The 20,278-nt window shown below is 44.1% G+C and overlaps 1 protein-coding gene across 2 annotated transcripts in view; it reads left to right on the top strand.

Annotated features, from left to right (window-relative positions):
* The window catches only part of UBASH3B (ubiquitin associated and SH3 domain containing B), a 61,213-nt gene that overhangs the window by 23,355 nt on the left and 17,580 nt on the right, over nucleotides 1–20,278 (top strand). Inside the window, exons 2-4 of one of the 2 annotated variants that reach the window (XM_057396584.1) lie at nucleotides 18,771–18,824; nucleotides 19,378–19,564; nucleotides 20,017–20,215. In XM_057396584.1, the coding sequence (XP_057252567.1) occupies nucleotides 18,771–18,824; nucleotides 19,378–19,564; nucleotides 20,017–20,215 (440 nt within the window). Of the gene's footprint in view, nucleotides 1–18,770; nucleotides 18,829–19,377; nucleotides 19,565–20,016; nucleotides 20,216–20,278 lie in introns of both variants that reach the window. The other variant, XM_057396577.1, reaches the window with a different exon arrangement.

The raw sequence follows: 20,278 nt of genomic DNA on the forward strand, positions 1-20,278 counted from the left end.
TACCGGGAACAATTCTGTGCTGTCTGGGAGATGGGCAGGATGAATAATATGGAAAGTCCTTCTCTACAATGCAATGCGCCCTTTCAGCCTTTCTCTAGAAATCCAGACACGGTTTCTAGCACTTATTGATGAACCTGTGTCCTTCAGAAGTTAAAACCCTTCTCTGTTGTTTTTACCAAGCTATTTTCTCTCTCCTTACTGGCATTCTCCTTAGGATGTTAGCACAGGCTTTACTAATTCAGGAGAAAGGAATATCTCCTATGCTTAAACTCTCAGTTACTGGTGGAATTGGTCTCCAACTCATGTTAACGTATTTAGCTCTTCTTTTTGGTTTGTTTTCAGAATTCGACTGTGATTGAGCTCGAGTTACAAAAATACCACATACACACTGAAAAAAACCACCTTGTTCTCAGTGTTTCCTGCTATAAAGAGCAGATATTCTGCCTATTCTGGCCTTTTTTCCAAGCAGCTCTTGGAGGCTTGTGTGGTTCTTGTAGTTTAGTTCAAGGAGGGAAGCCTGGAAAACCATCACCTTGAAAGTATCCCTGGTCTTCACACTGCTTAGGATCACCCACTTCTTATTTTTAACCTGTGCCTGTAAAATGGGAATATCCCATTAGCAACACAGGTACTTGAGTTAAAACCAGCAAGCTTTTTCATGACAGTTTCACGTGGGGATTAGCGTTATTTGTCACAAATGTACCAGTGACTGAAACAGTTTCAGGGCTCATTTGTGCTCAGTAGGGAATACGAGGTATATACCCATATGAATATAATTTATATATATGTATTATATCTCATATCTTCCAAGACAGCTTCAGGCTGGGGGGATGGACGAATAGTAGCATTATTCTGAAGTATATGTGAGTATATCCATACACTCGTGTATGGGGGGGGGGGAAGATAAATCATAAGATGGTGGTTAAATAAGTCTTTGTGCAATTTTTGTCTATGATTTTCCAGCATGAGTCACCATAATTTACATGTTATCTAATATCGAGAGTCCCGAGTTTATGTTACTTTCTGTTCTATTCAGTGCTCAGTGGGAGAAATCGACTTCTTGAGGCTTATCCAGCCTGCTTGGAAGACCCTCTCCGACTGAAGGAGTTAATGGTTTGCTAGAATAAGTGTCATCAGACAATTGTGTTATAAAGAGCAGCAGTTACCAAAATACATTTTAGCCTGCAGCATACAAGAACAATACAGCCATTGTGCTGTAACCACAGAACTTGGCACACAGATAAGCTTGAAAGGGAATCGTGTTTTGTTTATTGCGGAAGTGATGGAATCCATTGAAAGGTTATTGTTTGACTCCTTCTGAAGCAAGTTCCAGGCCCTTTGTGAAGGGTGTTTGCAATCTTTGGGTCAAAGGGAGAAGGGAGGTTATCCAGTGGTGTTACCTTTCTTCCACCAGAGATAGTCTGGAGGATAACAAAATCAACCTGGCTCCAGGTTGAAACATCTACCAAAAGATAAGTCCTATTACAAAGGCAAGGAAAGGCTGAAATATTCAGTAGAAGAACATCAGAATTTTCCATTTTCATCAGAAAATCCATTCCCTAAAAATAAATCCAAGTTTGAAATCAGAACATTTTCAGCTCTTTTCAACAGCCATATATTAGTAATTCCTGTGGGGAACTGCCACAAAGTTTGAGGGATGGAAGAACCGAGCTTCTGACCCCTTCTTCTCTCCATCTTGCACCTACTCCAATAGAGGACTGCAAAACTGGACAGAAGCTCATGAAATGGACTTAAAGACAGCGAGATTTAGTAACCAGAACATTAAAACTTGTTTTTTTAAGCTTTTCTTGCCAGCCAGGAAGGGTATGGATTGACTTTGCTTTTTCTAATGAAACTCATTGATTCTGAAATAATGACTTGATATTAGGAGCTCTGCCATTAAAAAACAAAAGGAAGTAAAATTACGGGATTGAGGAACTCGAACAGTATGAATATGAAAGGGCTTTGAAAATTATTCAAAGGTTATTATGCCCTCAACACTTGGCTGATTTTTTTAAGTGCATAATTTCATTTGAGTCACTTCCCCTATAAATTACATCCTTAAAAACCTGCTGATGTTGACTCCAATCCTTAGAAAAACATCTCATTTTAACCTTTTTTTCCCATCCCCCACTGTATCTCAATTTTATTTGGATAGATATTTTCAAGCAATTTATATTATTTCTTTTAACCTCAAGAGCAGCATGGATGAACTCAGTTACAATACTACTGCACACAATGCAGAGTCATCTTCTCTCTCTAGTCCTTCTAGTTGTTTTTCTAACAGAAGGTTTGTATTCTGTGATTTTAATTAACTTTGGACTTGGTATTACTAATTTTAAGCCAAGTTCAGTAGGGAGCAGTGGCATTTCAAATATTGTGGGCTCTTATCCAAAATGCCTACACCTTTAATTAGAAATATTAATGCCAAAGACATTCAGATTTGGATTTGTTGAATTAAAAAGCAAGATCCTTACAAAGGAAAACAAAAGCAACCTGGTTTGACAAACATACTGGGTACCTGATGTCCTCAGAGCCAGGTCTCTGAAAATCAAGGTGATTTTGTTCAGGTAGCCATTGAGATGCCTGACCTCAGTCAACAACACATTTGCAATGTGTTGTCCAATTCACACTGCCTTCTGCAGCCCACAGCTTGCAAAACCCTCCTCCATCTTACAGATGATAAAACCAAATGCAGAGAAACAGATCCCTCCCCTCTGTGTGGCTGTGTCGAAATGGAGCACACACATAAAACAATCCTTTTGCCAGCCCTGAAAGAGTCAGGCCAATTCAGATACATGTCCCAAAGGCTTTTGTAAGGGATTTTCTTCTGTGGGCTTCAGCAGATTTTGGAAGAAATCTATGGTAACTTAGAGCAGCAGCAGCAGCCAGAGACCTCACTACCTCTATTTTGGGCACAGTATAAAATGCACCTAGAAATAAATAGATTTGTCAACATCAAGCAGCAAAAAAACCAAATCCAGCAGTCGATCTAGCTCCTCAAGCCCCCTCACGACTTTAATAGTCATGTTTCTCCCTGAGTTTTCCTTGGCCTCACTTTCCTGCAATGAAGAAGTCCTCCTTTTGGAAAAAAAGCTGCTTCTAATCTCTGTTCCACCCGTAGTCCATCCATCCATCCATGAAGGTACCACAAAGAACTGTGGTTTCATGACATGGATGATAAGCAGCAGGAATTCATGCCATCTCCTTGGTACTGGTGAATTACCAAACAATAGAGGTTCTGTATTCATGTAAACATCCCAGAGACAAAAATAGAGAAATCTCAGAGAAGCATAAATGTATTTATATCCAGAACAGGCTCCACAAAGAATACTTTGTGCAGTTTTATTATTGTTGGTTTTGCCCAGAAGCATCAGCAGTTCTTTAGGCATGTAATTTATAAGAGGCTAAAAGCTAAATTATGCATCAAAAAGGGAGAGATGCAACTTCAGGGGAGGAATGCATTTCTAAAATAACTTCAAATGCATAGTTCAGAGCAGCAGCCTGTAGCTGGAAATGAGTGCCCAGACAGCAAAGGAGTCAAAATTACTCTTCCCTGTATAAGAAACCAACCCCGGTAGAGATCTCTATATTTAAATCTAGTGGCAGTAGGGCTGTATCCTGGAATCCTGAATCCATTTGAAAGACTTATCTGATGGGGTGATCCTTCAGAAATACACTAAACAGAAATAGACAAGTCAGCCAGGTTGGCAGTACTGAACTCTTCCTTCCTACGTGACTGGATATCCAAAGAGGACGTTGCAAATCAACAATGCGGGAACTATCTGAAGCTATACTTCAAACTGAACAGAATCCCTTCTGTTTAACAGACGTACCACTATAATAGCCCAGGGCAGACATCTGTACACATACAAGAAGTAAAGCCATCACTTTGAAATCCCTGCAAGAATGCTATCCCTTTTAGTCCTCTTTGAGCTGTTCTACACCAATCTGCGGCAGGGATCTCAGTTCCTACTAAACTTCACTGAAACCTAGAGATGGGTGTCCTTTTACTAGTAATTTCTATCAGGCTTCTTACAAGGGCTATTTAGCTGAGGATAAAGAAACTGTGAGTCATATGTAAAAGCCATTTGCAGGGCTTAAGGTAAAAGATCTTACCCCTCCACTCTTTTAATAGCATAGAGACCACATTACGAATAGTTTGCTTGATTTTTTGGTCTACCAGTACGTCCTAACTGGAAAGTGTTGTGCTGTTATTTTTGTGATGGTACTGCTGAAAGATGCTGAGATACCATCACACTGATGTCACACAGGAGCTTGTGGTGCCAAGGGGAACTTGTGATCTAAGCATAGAGTAGAAAAGGGTAGAGCACATCAATAGGAGACAGAGAAAAGAAAGGGCAGGAGTACTTTCATATAACCTTACACGTCAGTAGGTGATGCCCATGTCTGGACTAGTTGTCTCACTCTTTTTCCAGGCAATGGGGAGAAACAGGCACTTATAGACCGTGAGTCATCTGACCTATTTTACATGCCTACCTTTGCCAAAAGTAAACATCCCCTACTAGTGCCTGCACTGACTGTAAAGACAAGTCTAGATTGCAGGTACCTGCAGTATGAATAACTGTATTTAAAGTGAAGGATGCCACCACCACAAGCTTCATTCACTTCACTGGAACAACCCACAAAGTGAGCAAATGGTGCCACCATGGCTGGTTTTCTGAAGCAAATCCCCATCAACCTTTCCTTGAGGTAAAATTCCATCCTTACACTCCTGCCATATCAGGAGATCTTTTAACTGTCCTCATTTACTGCCACAAATGAAGAGATTCAACCTGAAACTCAACTAGACAAAGGAAAGGTGGAGAAATGTAGGTATAAACCAATAAAGAGCCGCCGGAATGGGATTATATGGATTCTCCTTCCACGTTGTCTTACTGTTTCCCACTAACAGCTGGCACTCAATATAAACCAGATTACACTCCTGGCGACCCAGATGGAGTAACTGCAGATTTGCCGTGAATACAGCACAGTTTCTGGGGATTCCTGCCAACGTAACTGAGAAGAACACATCCTCTCCAGCTCCCTTCACACTGCACTGGAAGAGTAAGTGTGAAACACTTGTTTGGGAGGTGATAAAGCCCTGTGCGCACAGGTGGCTGCCTTACGCTCTCTTGGTAGATTAAAACACCCCATTTTTGGTTTAGAGAGTGCTAGATACAGAACAGCTGTAATAGGGAGAGCAATAGCCCTGCCTGAGAGATTACTTTGGGCATGCAATTTTCTCTCAGGCTTTAGTTTCTCATCAGGGTTGTGTTGCAAAAGAAGGTCTCGACTATCACAGTGAGCAAATCCTTCACCAATATCAGGGCTCCAGTTCAGTGTGAGGACAAGGGCTGGAGCTCTTTTCCTCATTCCTTTTTTAATGGGGTTTCTCATTTTCCTCCTGTGACCGGGTTTGCTGCTCCCAGGGAATGCAGTATTGAAATACTACCAGAATATGTGATCGTAATGTATGGGGATACAACAATAATCACTGATTAAAAAGGAAGAATGAAGAGTGAGAGCTGGTGGCAGGATTACTAAACGCTGATCAAGACAGCCTTTGATTTCTTTAATTAATTATACATTCCCTCATACTTTGTACTGCTGTTGATTTAATTGGACTCCTTATTTTTAGACAACTACGGCAGGAGCAAGATAGGATACAGCTTTGAGAAGCTCAGCTCTAGCCTAATTCTGCCTCACTCAATACCGCTGGGAACAAAATCAGGCTAATGCTGAGCTCTTCTGGAAACCTCATGGTCTCGATGCAGTTTAGCACCCTGCACGTTTCTCTGTCTTGCAGGTTGGAGTAATTCCTATGCAGTTTAGCCTCCACACAGGAATCTATGCACCAATGGGCTTAGCATCCGTAGGCGTCCCAAAACCTTAGTGCAGGACAGAGTAAGTGTTGAGCAGCAAAAACTGGTGCTGCTGAGGTCTATATTATACCAAGATAGTTTTCCCTGATACTCGCTTCAGCCTCACTTTGTGCAGTGTATTCACACCCGATATAGAAACCTGTCTGCAAACGTGCATTGCAGAGATAAAGCATTAAATGTTAACCTGCAGAAGGGGCAAGAAGGAAAGCACCAAGAAAGGTCTGTTTTCAGCTATGGCCACAGATGAGAGGGACATGGGGAGGCAGAGAAGACCAATGCATGTACATTCCCATTTCATGGAACCTCCTTACCCTTGCTTCCCAGGAGGAGCAGTGCGAGGCCAGCAGGAGCAGCCTGATCAGAGAACAGGGGAGGACCGAGGAAAGGATTCATTATCTCCTGTGCCCATAAATGCATGAAACAGCAGCCTTCAGCATGGGGAGCACAGGAACTGCAGATCTGCAGCTGGGAGGCCATTACCCTGCAGTATTTGACTTTCTCCAGGCCTCTGTAGCTGTGGGCTCCCCCAGACACGTGTGTCTTGCTGGAACACACATTCTGCTCTTTTGGCTTTCCCGGGATAGTGATTTCTGCAAAGCTTTCCCAATATATCTGCAACAGTGGCAGTGGTATTGGAATAGCTTATGCACTTTCAGATCTAAACTCTTGTACAGTCCTCATTGTGCTCGTGCTTTCACTGTCTGCACAAAAGCCCTGCCTACCACAATGAATCTACGGCAGAAAAAACGTGTAGACCATGCTGTAAGCTGCCTTTGAACCTTCATTGTCTTTGAACAACCAGCTCCAGGAATGCCAGAACTCACAAATCACGTCCTTCTGATGGCTGATGCTTTTGTCATGACTGCAGCAGTTCTTAGGGCTTGCTTCTGTGAGGATCCTCTGATGTCTAACAGCAAACAAGCTCACCTCACCAATCTTTTCCAGCTGGTGCACTCCTAAGGTTACTTATAGCTATCCAAGAGCCTATTTTTACAGAAGCTGCAATACATGAAATACCCTTGATAGCTCTACTTCTCTGTCACGCTGGGTTTAGATATACTAGTAGGTTCAGAAGTTATTGTAGGAAGTTGGAGAGGCTTGCAGACACACTCATGGATGCAGCATAGTCCTGTAAGCCTCAGCTCCTTTGAGAACCACATTAAAGAAGGGCCTGACTGCAGAGAAGAGCTTGAAAATGTGTTCCCAGGATACCCTCAACTCCTATTTTTTGCCTTAATCTGAGGGTCTCTAAACCTGTCTCCTGGTTTGGTGATGTCAAGCTTGCAACTGACTCTGGCTGCAGACTGTAGGGCAGCAGCTCAAATGGGCAGTGACTCTCTGAATGCACTGGCACGAGCTTGCCTTTTGGAAGAATGGGATTATGGACTCCAGAAGGGCTCTCCCACTTTGTACCGAACACTCACATGCACAATTTACATAGGTGCCTTGCTATTAGTCTCTAAAATTTACTGCAAACACTTATTCTTAACTGAAACCCAGCATTCTCCTTTCTTGCCCACTTTTCACAAGGCAGCTCTTAAATATTTACCGAGAAAGAAGCTCATGTCAATCTAGGTCCTCTACCATACCAAAATAGTCTTTAAAAACCAAGAGGACTCTATAACCACCCCTTATCCACAAAAAACACATGTCAGTCATTTAATATATAGCTCTTTTTTATCTCATCTCCCCAGAGCCCACGCTGATGGGGTAAGAGGGAGGGGGTCTTACTGCAAGCACAGCTATTCTTTCGCAGTATCAGTGCTGCAAGTGGGTAGCACCACTGACGTGCTGCACTTGCTAATGCTGCTGTTAGTGACAGCAAGAGCTGAAGTGGATCAGTGACACACAGCATAGGACACACTGCTTTGTCAGCGTGATGGAAAGATTATTACCGTTCCTTCTGCATTTAAGGCAAGAAATGCATTCCTTAGCATGCTGCAAGATAATCAGACACACAATACAAGGCGGGTAAGATGGGCATCAGTTGTAAAAGACTTGCATCATGAGTAATTTTAGAAGTACACCCCCACGGCAGTACTTAACACTCCAGCGCGGGGGAGAGCTACGCTATGGAAATGAGGTGATGCTAATGTGTATGTGTGTCTGTCTGTCTAACAATACCTGCCTGAAAAGATCAATCTGGATAACAAGGTCTTCAAGGCAAGCATCCAAGAGTTGGCCTCCTACACAACCCTGGCAATAGGATGAAGCATGCCTCCACATGGGAGATGCTTCTGGTAAAGTGCTAAGGCGAGGTGCTAGCTGCCTTTGGTGACTGGCAAATTATAAATCATGAGAAGAAACATTTCATGCTCAGAAAACACATCTTATCTGAGAATCCTTATGGTCAAAACTCGAACTATAGGGAAGCCCCAAATCTCCCACTATATATAGGTACTCAAGTGATCACAAAACATCATTGGGCATATTGACCAAGTGCGTGAATAGAGGAGGCAGAGGAAAAGCCAGGTTGTGCCTCTGATCTTCATGCACATCTGTAAGTATAGGCTTGAAGTTAAATATATGGATAAGTACTCTCTGGTGTAGGGATAATTACTAAAACCAGGTCTCATTAAGGCCTTCCTATTTCCTTTACGTATTCTGCAAGAATATGATCAGACACAGGAGCAAGGACTATATAGTTCGAGCTGATAGGCCATAAGAAAATCAGGAAAGTATGCAGGGAAATGTTCCCAGTTCTCATTACATTCTTAGATCATTCTTTATCTCGTCGTTTCTCAGTTTATCACAATTCTTCATTTCCTGTTCCCTTTTAGACTTCAAACATATTTGTTTTTAATGTGGCTTTTTTTAACCCTTCTATGGTTAGTATTTAAACCTTTTGGAGACTCTCGGCTAGACCTCATGCACCAATTCCAGATTACTTAACCAGACACTACAAGGGCATTTTTAGTACATAATCTGATATTAGAGTTTAAAGTCTGGCCAAGAGTTTATGGCTTCTGATTCATGTTATAACAGTGAAATAATTGTACTGTGTGTTTTTGTAGCTTCTGCTGCTTAAGGCTGGTAAAGGGCAGATAATAACGCAGCAATACTTTGTTCTGGTTTGGACATCCCACCTTGCTTTGGGTACAGGACTCTCGAAAGCATCCAGCTTTGCAACAAGAAGTAGAAGATGCTGAGCAACAGCTGAGCTAACCTAAAAACCCCTCCCCGAAAGTTTCAGTGACAGCTCCATTTGACTGCAGTGTTCCTGATGTCCTGCTCTGCAGGATTACTTTAAACAGCTCACCACAGCTAACAGACATGCATCAGCTGAGGACCACAAAGCAATCTGAAGGAGAGCAAATACAGTTACCCAAAGCTGAAATTCAGACCACAGGTTGCTAACTCCTTATTTACCCCAATGGAAACTTTGACATTAGCTTTAGCTTGCTGGCTTAACCACACACTTCAGAACCCTGGAGGCAAGAGGCTGAGACCTTTGTGTGACTTGTCACCCCAATATGGAGCTTCTAGCACCATGGCAGTCTCAACCCCAAGACTATCTGGGGGGGGGGTGTGGGGTGTGTAATAGCCTTGAGTCAGTGGCAAGTGTGCCTCATCATGTGCTGCATTAACCCTCCTTTTCCTGCAGCGCTCGCCCAGGTCTCCCATACAAATATTGACACAACGTGGTCCTGTCTAGATGGCAAGAAGCAATAAGCAAGGAATACTTCTTTGAAATACTTGTGTCACTGAAAACAGCAAGCTTAACAAATTTCCTGAACAGAGCTGTCTAGTGCAGAGGGCTATTTTGAGCATCGCTTGTTGCCTTTAACCCAACTATCTCAGCACCCCACCCTTCTTCCTTCCACCTTCCTTAATTTCTTAGACTTCCTTCTTGTTGCTTTGTGTGAGTCTATTTTAAGTGTGAGATCATGGTTAGCTTCTCACTAGGCATCCACTTCCCATTTTCCAGCTCTGGGGTTTGCCTTTTCAGCAAAGTTGTGTCCATTAGTACATACAACGTGTAAGATTCCTCATGTTAAACAGACATTGCCCATAAAGAAGAGAAAATAACTACTTGAGAAGAAAATAAGGTGCAGAGAATACCAAATTAAACTTGCAGAGTCCAGCTGTCAAGACATGGGTGTCTTAACGCTTCCATCTCTGGCAAACAGATACGCAGACTAACCACAAAATACCACTGCTTTGATATTAACCATCACATCCCCTCTTGGTAGAAAGTTATTCCCTCTCATGTACTGACCAACTTTAATATTAAATGCCAGATAAGCCCATGAAGCCTTGGAGCCCACAGTGCGATTTGACTGTGATATAGTCCCTTCCCTATGGAGTGGGAAAGGGCCTGAAACAATGAATGGGTTTGGCTATGCAGGCCCTAACCTGATGCTTCACCCTCTTTGAACTTCATGGTTTCTTGTGGTCTGCATGTAAGTGGACAGTATAGTCCCAATCTCATTGCTGTCAAGTCAGAGCAGGTTCAGGCAACATTCACTCTCCCTCTGATGATGTGCATGATATAAAGACCTAGGTCTAGCCTAGAAGAAAGTTTGCATCACAAGTTTCATCACAAGATCCAAACCAAGTAGCTCAGTGCTTTGGTTTCAGTCTTTAGATGACGTTGGTCTACCTCTACCAGCTTCCTCTCTTTCGGGCTGGGAAAAGTTCCCCTTAGCTCTAAGGTTTACTCTGTCTCCAGCGAACAAGTCAACTCTCCACTGGCAGTCAAAAAAAGGAGGTAAAACCACGCGACTCCTACTAATAGGAGCCACGCACCAAAACCTCCTCGCATCGCACTGAGAATTAGTTCCAGAAAATGAGGGCCTTGCAGGGCTTAGGTCTCTCGTAGAGCCCAGTGTCACCAACTTCACAGAACAGCAGCTTTCTGGCAAATTGTGCAACTGCACCACCCCCAAACTTCCCGTTTTGAAACCCCGAGAAGCTGGAAAATGTTAACACCGGCACTTTAAAGTGCAGTTGTGGCTTTTTTTTTACTGCCCTTCTTCCCAAAGATCTACATGATACTAAAAGATTCTACATACAGAGGTAAACTGAGGCTGCCTTAAGGTACCAGGGGCAGAAAAGCACATGCTTATCTCTCCAGGATGCCCCAAGCCAGGCAGAGCATCCATAGCAAACCCAAACCCTCTTCCATGACCTATCCCTCCACCTCCCATCTATCTCACTCTCTCTGAACTAGGGTGTGCTCCATCGCTGTGCCTATCGCTAAGTGTTCAACAGCAGGTCCTGGTGCTACCAAGCTGGGCACTGCAGGTACCTGCTGATGCCAAAGACGAGCTGTGCTACTGGGCATAAGAGGCAAGGTGGCAGATGGAGAGGCAGGTGCTCATCAAGTGGCAGCGAGACAACTGGGATTCACGTGTCGAGCAGCACTCACCGGGCACCACGTGCCATCAGCAGCCACCTGGCCCAGCTTCCTGCTCTGGCAAGATGTGGGGCAGATCATGATGGGGGAAAGAGGCCCCAGTGATACAAGGACCTTCATACAGACAACAGAGAAGCAGGAAATCTCTGTTCTATCCCAGCTCCTTGCTGTATAGGATGAAGAGCAATTAGGAAGAAGAAAGGATGGGATTTGTCTCAAAAGCTGCAAGGGAACTTATTTATTTCCAATCAGCATGACAACTGCTTCCTTTTCTGGCTATCACTGAAACTCCAGATGGTACATTTGAGCATACTTCAACCTCTAACTTGGCTCTTTGCAAAGACATTGTCTTCCTGGTTAGCTAAACATGTATTAATAGTATTGGGATGAAAGCTCCTGCTCTCCTGCATTGCGCTATTTGAATAATGAAATCTTGGTCATTCTGCAGCATTCTGGCTAATGTTAAAATTAGGCATTTGAAGGGGACAAGACTCTGTTGAATGTGCTCCAGTTATAACCACCTTCTATTTGAATTTGATTATCTCTAGTTGACTATTCTGCTAATATTCAGCATCCTGCAAACCCTTTAACAGCAGCAATTACCTGCCACCCTTTTCCAGTGATTGCTGTGCCTCAAAGTTTGAACCTTTGTGAATCAGCCAGCTGAGGTGCTGCCAGCTCTTAATGATTTTATTAGGGAATTGTGAGTCATCATTTTCTTCAATCTCCAGCTTCAGGACTTGTGTTATTTCCAGACTGCTGCTTTTTTGTTTGAGCACTTCTAGATTCACACATAAGGAGAAAAGCTTAAGGAAGGGAAGTAGGAAGTCAGTAGTACGCATAACTAATAGCAAGTTTCTGCATCTGAAACTGAAGGGCAGAATAAAAGGAGAGGGGAATTTTGATGGTGTGTGACCAATTCAAATCAGCCGGAATACCTGCGCCTCGTTCCTCCTCCATCACACGGGGACCTGGCGGAGTGGCTGGCAACTGCAAGCTCAAGACTTTGACATCTAAGCCCATGCCTCATAAAAAGCTGTACTGTTATTGTTCTAGAGAAAACAATATCCTGTTTCCTTTAAAAACTCTGTATCTCTTTAAAAATGGTAAATGGCTGCTGCATTCCTGCCTTTATCCTGGACTTTTATGAGTCTGTACTTCCCTCTTCTTTTGCTTTAACATGCAGAGGATTAGGTGAATGCCTTAGTGCACATGTTCTAAAGAAGGGGGGGAAAATCTGCCTTCGGAATCTTACATAACTTTATTAAACCAAAACAAAACATAAAAGAGACACGCCCAAACCCTCACTCTTTGCACTTAAAAATCATCATCATGTGGCCAGGCTGCAGTTTGCCAGTTGGACCGGCCTCAAAAAAGAACGAGCATTTTAAGTTATGGAAACCAGAAATACATAGCAGCGCATCTCCCAAACTTACTGCTGATGGTGCTTCCCATTTCTCTCTTTCCTATTACCAGCGCTTGGTATTCAGTAGCTGAGAGTAAGCAGCCACCCCGAGGGAAGGAGGAGGAAGAGAACTTCCGAGCCCCTATCATTCAGTCAGGCATCTTCTATAAACATTTATGTGACCTACAGGATATAGCACAGTTTGAAGTCTTGCAGTCTCCGTAGCCACTGTGCAGCCAGGCAGTTCCCTGTATATCCCTGAAAGTTCCTGTATATCAAGCAAGACCTGGGTCTGAACATAGCTGCGATCTGCTTATAGCATTCACTGACCTAAATTGGGGATGTTGTACTGAACGGCATGTTCCTCAGGAGATCTCTGTGTATAGCAATGAACTCGCGTTGCGTGGAGGATGTGACTGCAATTAGAGTCATTCAGTTAAACGTGAGGAGGACTTTATGTCCGCCATCAAGCATAGGAACCAACCATACGCTAAGGTAATGCTTGAAGGATTGAGCCAAAGCTCAGTGAAGGGAAGGAAAAGTAATTCTTCAGCCATGCACTTGTGGCAGCGTCTTTTCTGTCTCGCAAAAACACCCCAGGTTGCTTTTGTTATTCATTAACAAACTGCAGAAAGGAAACCTACACAACCCCCTGCCCTAAACAGGAACTTGATCCCTAGTGCTATCTTCCTGTCCTGCCCCTATTTATAGAAGTAAGGTCACCCAAATAAGAACAGAAACGATATCATATGATTCTGGGTGACCAATTGAATTTGGCATGTTTAGAGTTCAGAGGAACACAAGTGAATAACCCGCATCAAAAACCAGTTGGAAAGAACACCTCACTGTGGCCATTTACGCGCGTAGAACACACTATTTGTGGGACACAAGGTCAGTTATCTGGAATTTGGGTATCTTTTCCTACATCAAATAATTAAATTAGATGAACAGGAATTTTGCTTGCAAAATTGGTCTTCAATGTGCAATTGTTTATTGAAAGCCCAAAATAGACACCTTTCCACTATTGTACTGCAAAGGGTATCAACTGCAAAAACTAAGGAATCTGTAAAGGTCATTTGATGGGCAAGTGACCACTGGAAGCACATACATTTGGAATCCCACACATTTGGAAACACATCCCACGTAAAGCTGGGATTTTTACTGTTTGTAAAGTATTTCTATCTGCTTCCCTATACATATCTCTATTTTAATATGTTTCCATAAAGACATATTTTATACATGCATACAGGCAAAAATAAAGGTGCCTAGCTTATAATCCTAAGAAAAACGTCCTATTTGGCAGCATTCTTCTTGCAAACTCATTTGGCATAAATATGATCCATAATTCCTATCTTATCATGTCAGGCAGCCCTTCGAACTGAACCCAGCGATGAGGGGAGCCAAATACTTCCATCATGTTTAATGCAGTTCCCCAAAAAAAACTTTATTTACACAGCTAAATATTTTATGGGCCAGAGATTCAGAGTTACTTGAAATGATGAATTCATCCCTCCGAGGGGTTTTGTTCACGGATAAGAAGTTTGCCTAAGCTTGGGGCACATAGTGAAGGGAAGATTTAGTCACTCCCTTTCTTCTACAGGCTGCCTCCATCCTTCCATTGCTCATTCACAAATCCCTCGGTGCCTCTGTAGGCAGACAACTCGTAGGTGGATCTGAGGTGGAGGCTGCCGTTAGTGTTTTCTACTGCCTCTGTGAGCAGCAACAAGCAGCAGAGCAAGCTCCCTTACAACAGAGACAGGTCAGCTCTGCCTACAGCAGGGTTTGGATCTCTGCTTATTATAGCAAAGGGAGAGCCAGTGGAAACTGGGAAATTCAGTCCTAAGCAGCAGCCAGAGGGGCCAATTTTATATGAATTAGACATTGCTTCTGGAGAACAAACAAGCTGTCTGCACTCGAGGGTACAGACCAGCGCTGTGACTCAGACTTGGTGTATTTGAACATGTGAGGAGGAGGCTGCCTGCAGTGGTCTCTGTTCTGTATGTGCCTGAAGGGCCAGCTCCAGGCTTGAACATCTCCATGCCTGCATCTGTAATGGAGGCTCGGGACCCTGTACAGCCACACTGCACAAGCTCACTCATCTTCCCCATCCACAGCACCTTCCACACAGCTCATCTCTCCTGTGGGCACCAACACCCAAACTTTGCATACCTTTTTAGTGAGAAAGTATAATGCAGGAGCACATAAAGAAATACCTCAGAATAGCTCATCACTGTCCTTTACTCTTTTGCTGTTTGCATTAACTTTCCACATGGCAGTTCATTACCCACGCACTACAGCACCACTGGCAGCCATAAACCCCCTCCTTTCCTAAGCTGGACTAGAATAAGAAAGCAGAGCACTCGCAGAGGAAGGCTTTCTATGTGGTGCTTCTGAGACTGAAGGTTCTCTTTATGGTCAATGCATCATTCCCCATTACAGTAATTTCCTCTGAAGTAAATGGGATTTTGCCATTATACTTTATGTTTATTGATACCTATTTCCTAGCTGAATTGACATAACCCTGTTGGCTCTTTCTTTCCTACCCTGAAAATGCAGGAAGCCCAAAATCCTTTGACAGTAATGAGTTAAGTTCTGTAGCATACAGAGCTGTGTGCTTTTCTATTAAGCAGGCTGGGGTTAAAATGGGCACCATTTACACACTAATATGTATGCCAGGGCAGCAGTGCCTTTCCGCTGTAATGTTTCAGGCTACGGGGTCAACCGTTTAGCTGGGACGCTTCCTGGCAGTATATAGGTACTGTTTAACCAGTGATTCAGTGGGGGGAAGGCTTTCCTTGGGAATTGACATTGAAGAATGGGAAGGTTGAGGTTGAAGAACCAAAAGCATCTGATTCTTTGTGGTGGCTAAAATACCTGCAGTGGTTTTGGAAGACACCGGTGTTAGGATCTTCTTTCCCTTTCTCTAAACTCTCCATCTCCAGACCTGCACATGGACTCAGCGTCTCCCTTGATGCCTGTTCAAAATTGCTATTACGTGTTGCTGTGCATTGTTGAATGATTTCTCTGTACTTCATCTCAGAGGCAGCAGAACTTAAGAGACAGAGGAACTGGGTGGTTAGAGGGACAAGTAATGCTGCACAAAGCTCTTCACCTCGTATCTGAATCGAGCTGCAATTTTTCATAGCCAAAAATGGTTGCTGTACAACATCAGTTTGATAGATTATGAAAAATAACTTAGATTCTGGTTTATTTTTCCCTTTCCTGGTGCATCTGCATCCCAAAACCACTTCTTACCACCAGCTACAATACCACAGCCAATGCTTGCTATCCAGCACGATTAAATCTGAGCACCTCAGCCATAGCTAGTCACCTAATTAAGTGACCTGATTTTCTCAGGGGCAGAATATGACTTCCAGCTCCCACTGCACTCAGCAATTGTGAAAATCAGGCCACTTCTGTAAGTGGCCAAACGTAGCTGTGATTAGTTTTGAGCACTCAACATTCACAGGGTTCTTCTTGACAGGGCCTAGGAGCTGGAGCATCTGAGGATGGGTCCTCCCCATGTTCTGCCTGGTGGCTACAGAGGAGGACATTAGGGAGGGATGGAATACATGCCCTGTTCCATGACTAACCAGAGGCTATCAGTCATCATCACCATTCCCAGCACTAAATTAATAAGAAACAAATAACAGTCTCTCAGCTTCGGGTCCCATGATAAAAATATACTCCGGCTTTTGTTTGTTTAATGCAGTATTTCCTCCTTGCACTGAAAACTAAATTGAAAAGGGAGTTTATTGTCCCCATGGAAGAGATAGGCACCTTTTGAAATCAAGCAAACGTGTGTGGGGCCCAGCCTCATGTTTCCTAACACCCTTTGGGGTCCCAGGAGCACACAGGCTGCAGAGAAAGAGCTGCAGTTGATTCCAGCAGAGCTCTATTGTGCTGCTTGTTCCAAGGAAACATCAATTCATTAAGCAAACAAGTCAACGGGGTGGGTGGCAGAACCGTCTGTCCTATTCGATTGTGCATGACTCCTTCAGAGATCTGCTCTGGGGTCTGGAGACAGTAAATAAGGAGAGAGGCAGCTTGTCTGCCCTCACGTTGCAGCAGGAGAAACTGCTCATTTCAACGGCAGAGCTTTACTGAGAGGGTGTTTTAAACGCACTGCCTCAGACAGATGTACTTCAAGAAGGATGGTCAGGAGAGTCATGTTTTAGTTGTACTTTAAAGGGCATAAACAACCCAGGCAAAAGGGGATGTGAATGAGCAAAGGCAACGTAACAGGAGTGGACAATGAAACCAGGGTAGGGAAGATCCACAGCCAGCCATTGCTCTGCTCAAGGAGCAGCCTCAGTGAGAGGTTCCCAGCCTGTGCAACGGGAGAGCTTTTTGCTCTTCGCTCTTCACTACTTTTCAAAGCAAAGCAGAGGCTGTTTTGCATAATGCATCTAAGCCAGACTAGGGAAAGGTCAGCGAGATAGAACAGGCCAAACTACGATGCTGACCGCACAAGATACATCCTTCCAGAAGGCAGGTGCTGGAACAAGCACACTGCTGAGCTCAAATGAATGCTGGCAGATAAGGGCAGAAAAATGCTTCAGGAGGAAGTATTTTCATAATCACACATTTGCAACACAGCCCTTTTTTGCAGCATTATCTTTCTGCCTTCCTCTTACTCTCAAAATGAACAAAAATATGTATATTCAAGGGGTGGGGAAGCCAAGGGCAGAGCTGAAACACAGCTGAGTCAACAACATATGTCTACGAGCTGGTGGGTAACACTGAGTATTCCTGCATGGTTATCAGAGTGCTTTCGAAGCCATCACTGCACACAGAAAGGGTGACACAAGCACAACGAACATCCTACACAGTACTATGGGCACAAATAGGCAATGCTGCAGGGTCCTGGGTGCCCTAATCCTAGGGCCACGTGTTGGACCCTGGAGTCCTGACCCCTTTCCCTCACTTGGACACACTTCCTATAACCAACCAGCAGCATCATCTTGCAGCAAATAACACAGGGTGCATAGAACATCGATCTTATCCCTTTGGTCAGACATGTTCACCCTAACTTAAAGATGTCAGCAGGTCTTCCACACTGTTATCGAGCTGTAACATACCATATTTAGTAAGATTAGGTTACAAGTCGAGGCCGGATGGTGTAAACTGGCAGCTCTCCTGTCCTCAGTTAGATTTGCTGTTGCTAACATCAGGCAGCTCTGAGACACAGTGTATAAGCCACAGAGCAAAAGGAAGGCAGCTTCTTCAGCCAAATTAGCAACAGAAGAATACAACTGGTTGTATTCTAGCACTTGCTTGAAAGCCCTCCTGCCCTTCAACCCTTAAGTAGGAAGCTCTGAAATTGCCTCCTGACACCCAACCGAGGGCATGACTTCTGCCCCATGACCCTAATGTTTCTATCCTTTTCTGCCTCCTTCATTCATAAGTTGTGCTAAATATTTATGCCATTTGGATTCTGGGTGAATTCCATTTTGGCAATCTCTAGCGTTACAAAGCTGAGCTGAGCCACAGCTGCATTTCAATGCTGATGTCAAGCCTTTGGAAAACACTATTCCATAGCTACAAGTTAAACAGCATGGAGCAGGTTTGTTCTGCAACTGGAAAACTTGCTGAGCAGAAGACTTGGGTCTTCTCAGCTGGAGTGAAAAGGGATTTATGGGCATAATAAAGGGAAATAAGCAAAAGAGCCCTTTCAGTGTAGGGAGCTAGGAAATTACTGTGGGTTATTCTAACCTGAAAGAAATCAGGTTTGTGCCCTCTGGTGGCAGCTGATTTTTAGCTGTCCTCAGTTCTACTGCAATGTTTGCACTTCAGACCCAAACATTTGAATTTCATGCTGAGCAAAGAGGTCATTAAACGCCAATAGTCGGTGCTTTGCCACCCAGAAATACACCAGGACCAAGGAGGGAAAACCCAGAGGTCTCTATCTCATCCTTTGAGCGTGCTGCATGACTTTGCCCCTTGACAGATAGCACATCTGTTATCCCCAGGGCTGAGAGAATCAGTCCTGGAAAGCATGTCCCACAGGTTCCTAAACACATCCTTCCCCAGCAAGGACCCGGGTTCCAGCAGCAGATGTGCCTACAGCCGTATAACCCAGCCCCACTGAAACACCCTTCTTCTTTTGCTCTCTCTCCAGACAAAAAGCACTGGCATCGACAGGCGGAAGAAGCGTTCAAGCAGCTTGCGACTGGTTGGTATGAAGTAGTAAACGTTAAAGAGAGCCAAAGAAATCAGTGAATTTCATGTTTAAGGTTTTAGCCCTAAGAATGTGGAATGTTTAAACAGGGGCGCTAGAGAAAGGAGTGAGACATTAAGTGCTATAAATAAGCAATCCAGAAACAAGCCTTGTTTGAGAGTGTGATCTCGAGTAATAGCAAGAAAAGTGAGGGAAAGGAACCACTACTCTCTGTACTCTAGCACCTAAATAGGAAACTGAGAGCTGCCTTTTCAAAGATGTTGAGCAATTTCTAGTGCTCTCCTCCCTGTGTTTTAGACACTGAAAGGCAGAAGCAGTGACCCAGGTTAGATCTTCAGAGCCTCAGTCTGAAAGTAAAAACCTATTTTCTGTATTACTTAGCAGTGGTAATAGGCTGCAAGTGAGGCAGTGCACCTCTCTGCCTGACCTGCTGGAGCTGATTTATCCCATCAGGGGAGAACAGATGGAATTGAGGACATGGGAAGCTGGTTTTGCTGGGGGAAAAAAGAGTCTTTATCTATCAATCTAACACTTTTCTCCCTCTCAGGCTGTTTTCCCATGTGGGTGACCCATTCCTCGACGACACCCTGCCCCGGGAGTACGTCCTCTACCTGCGCCCCACCGGCCCCCTGGCTCAGAAGCTGTCTGAGTTCTGGCAGCAGTCAAAGCAGATCTGTGGGAAGAACAAAGCTCACAACATTTTCCCACATATCACCCTTTGCCAGTTCTTTATGGTAAACCAGAGCTCCTCTTTCCGTTGCCTTTATGCATGCATTCATGAGCAGCCCTTGCCAGGCTCAGGCTGCATTCAGTCACTGCAGAGGGGTTTGTGCTCAGGAGCTGGGGGGGTTGTTACCAGAGCTGGTGATGCCTGAGCTTGCTGGGGAGGTAATTGGCTTTTAAAAGGGTTGTTTTCAGGGAAGAGCAGCAGCAGAAGAGCAGATTTTCATCATCTCCAGTGATCGCTAACGTGCGAGTAGATGGGGTGAGGTTAGGGAAGTTATCTGGGGAGAGCTGATCCTGCTTTGATTACAAGGGAGGGGCAAAGGATTTCTAAACATGCCTTTTTCTATGACCCTGTGGTTTTTCCTCGCTGCATTACAGCAGGGGTAGACCATCCACACCCACTCAAGCCTTTCCCCTCCCCTGAGTGCACTACAGAGCTTTGTCCTGCTTCCTTTGGCAGTGTGAGGACAGCAAGGTCGATGCTCTCACAGAAGCTCTGCAGGCCACCGTGATGCGATGGAAATGCAAATTCCCTGCCCCTCTGCCTTTGGAGCTCTACACATCCTCAAACTTCATCGGGCTTTTTGTCAAAGAAGAAAGTGCGGAGGTGCTCAAGAAGTTTGCTGCAGACTTCGCTGCAGAGGCTGCTTCTAAAGCAGGTGAGTGACTACGTGGTGGCTACAAAGAGCTCACTCACAGCTTGGTCAAGGACTGGGCATTTT

Source organism: Pezoporus wallicus, unplaced genomic scaffold (assembly GCF_028554395.1).
Source record: "Pezoporus wallicus isolate ANWC-B61680 ecotype Strahan unplaced genomic scaffold, APGP_CSIRO_Pwel_v1 contig_11829, whole genome shotgun sequence".
NCBI lineage: Eukaryota > Metazoa > Chordata > Aves > Psittaciformes > Psittacidae > Pezoporus > Pezoporus wallicus.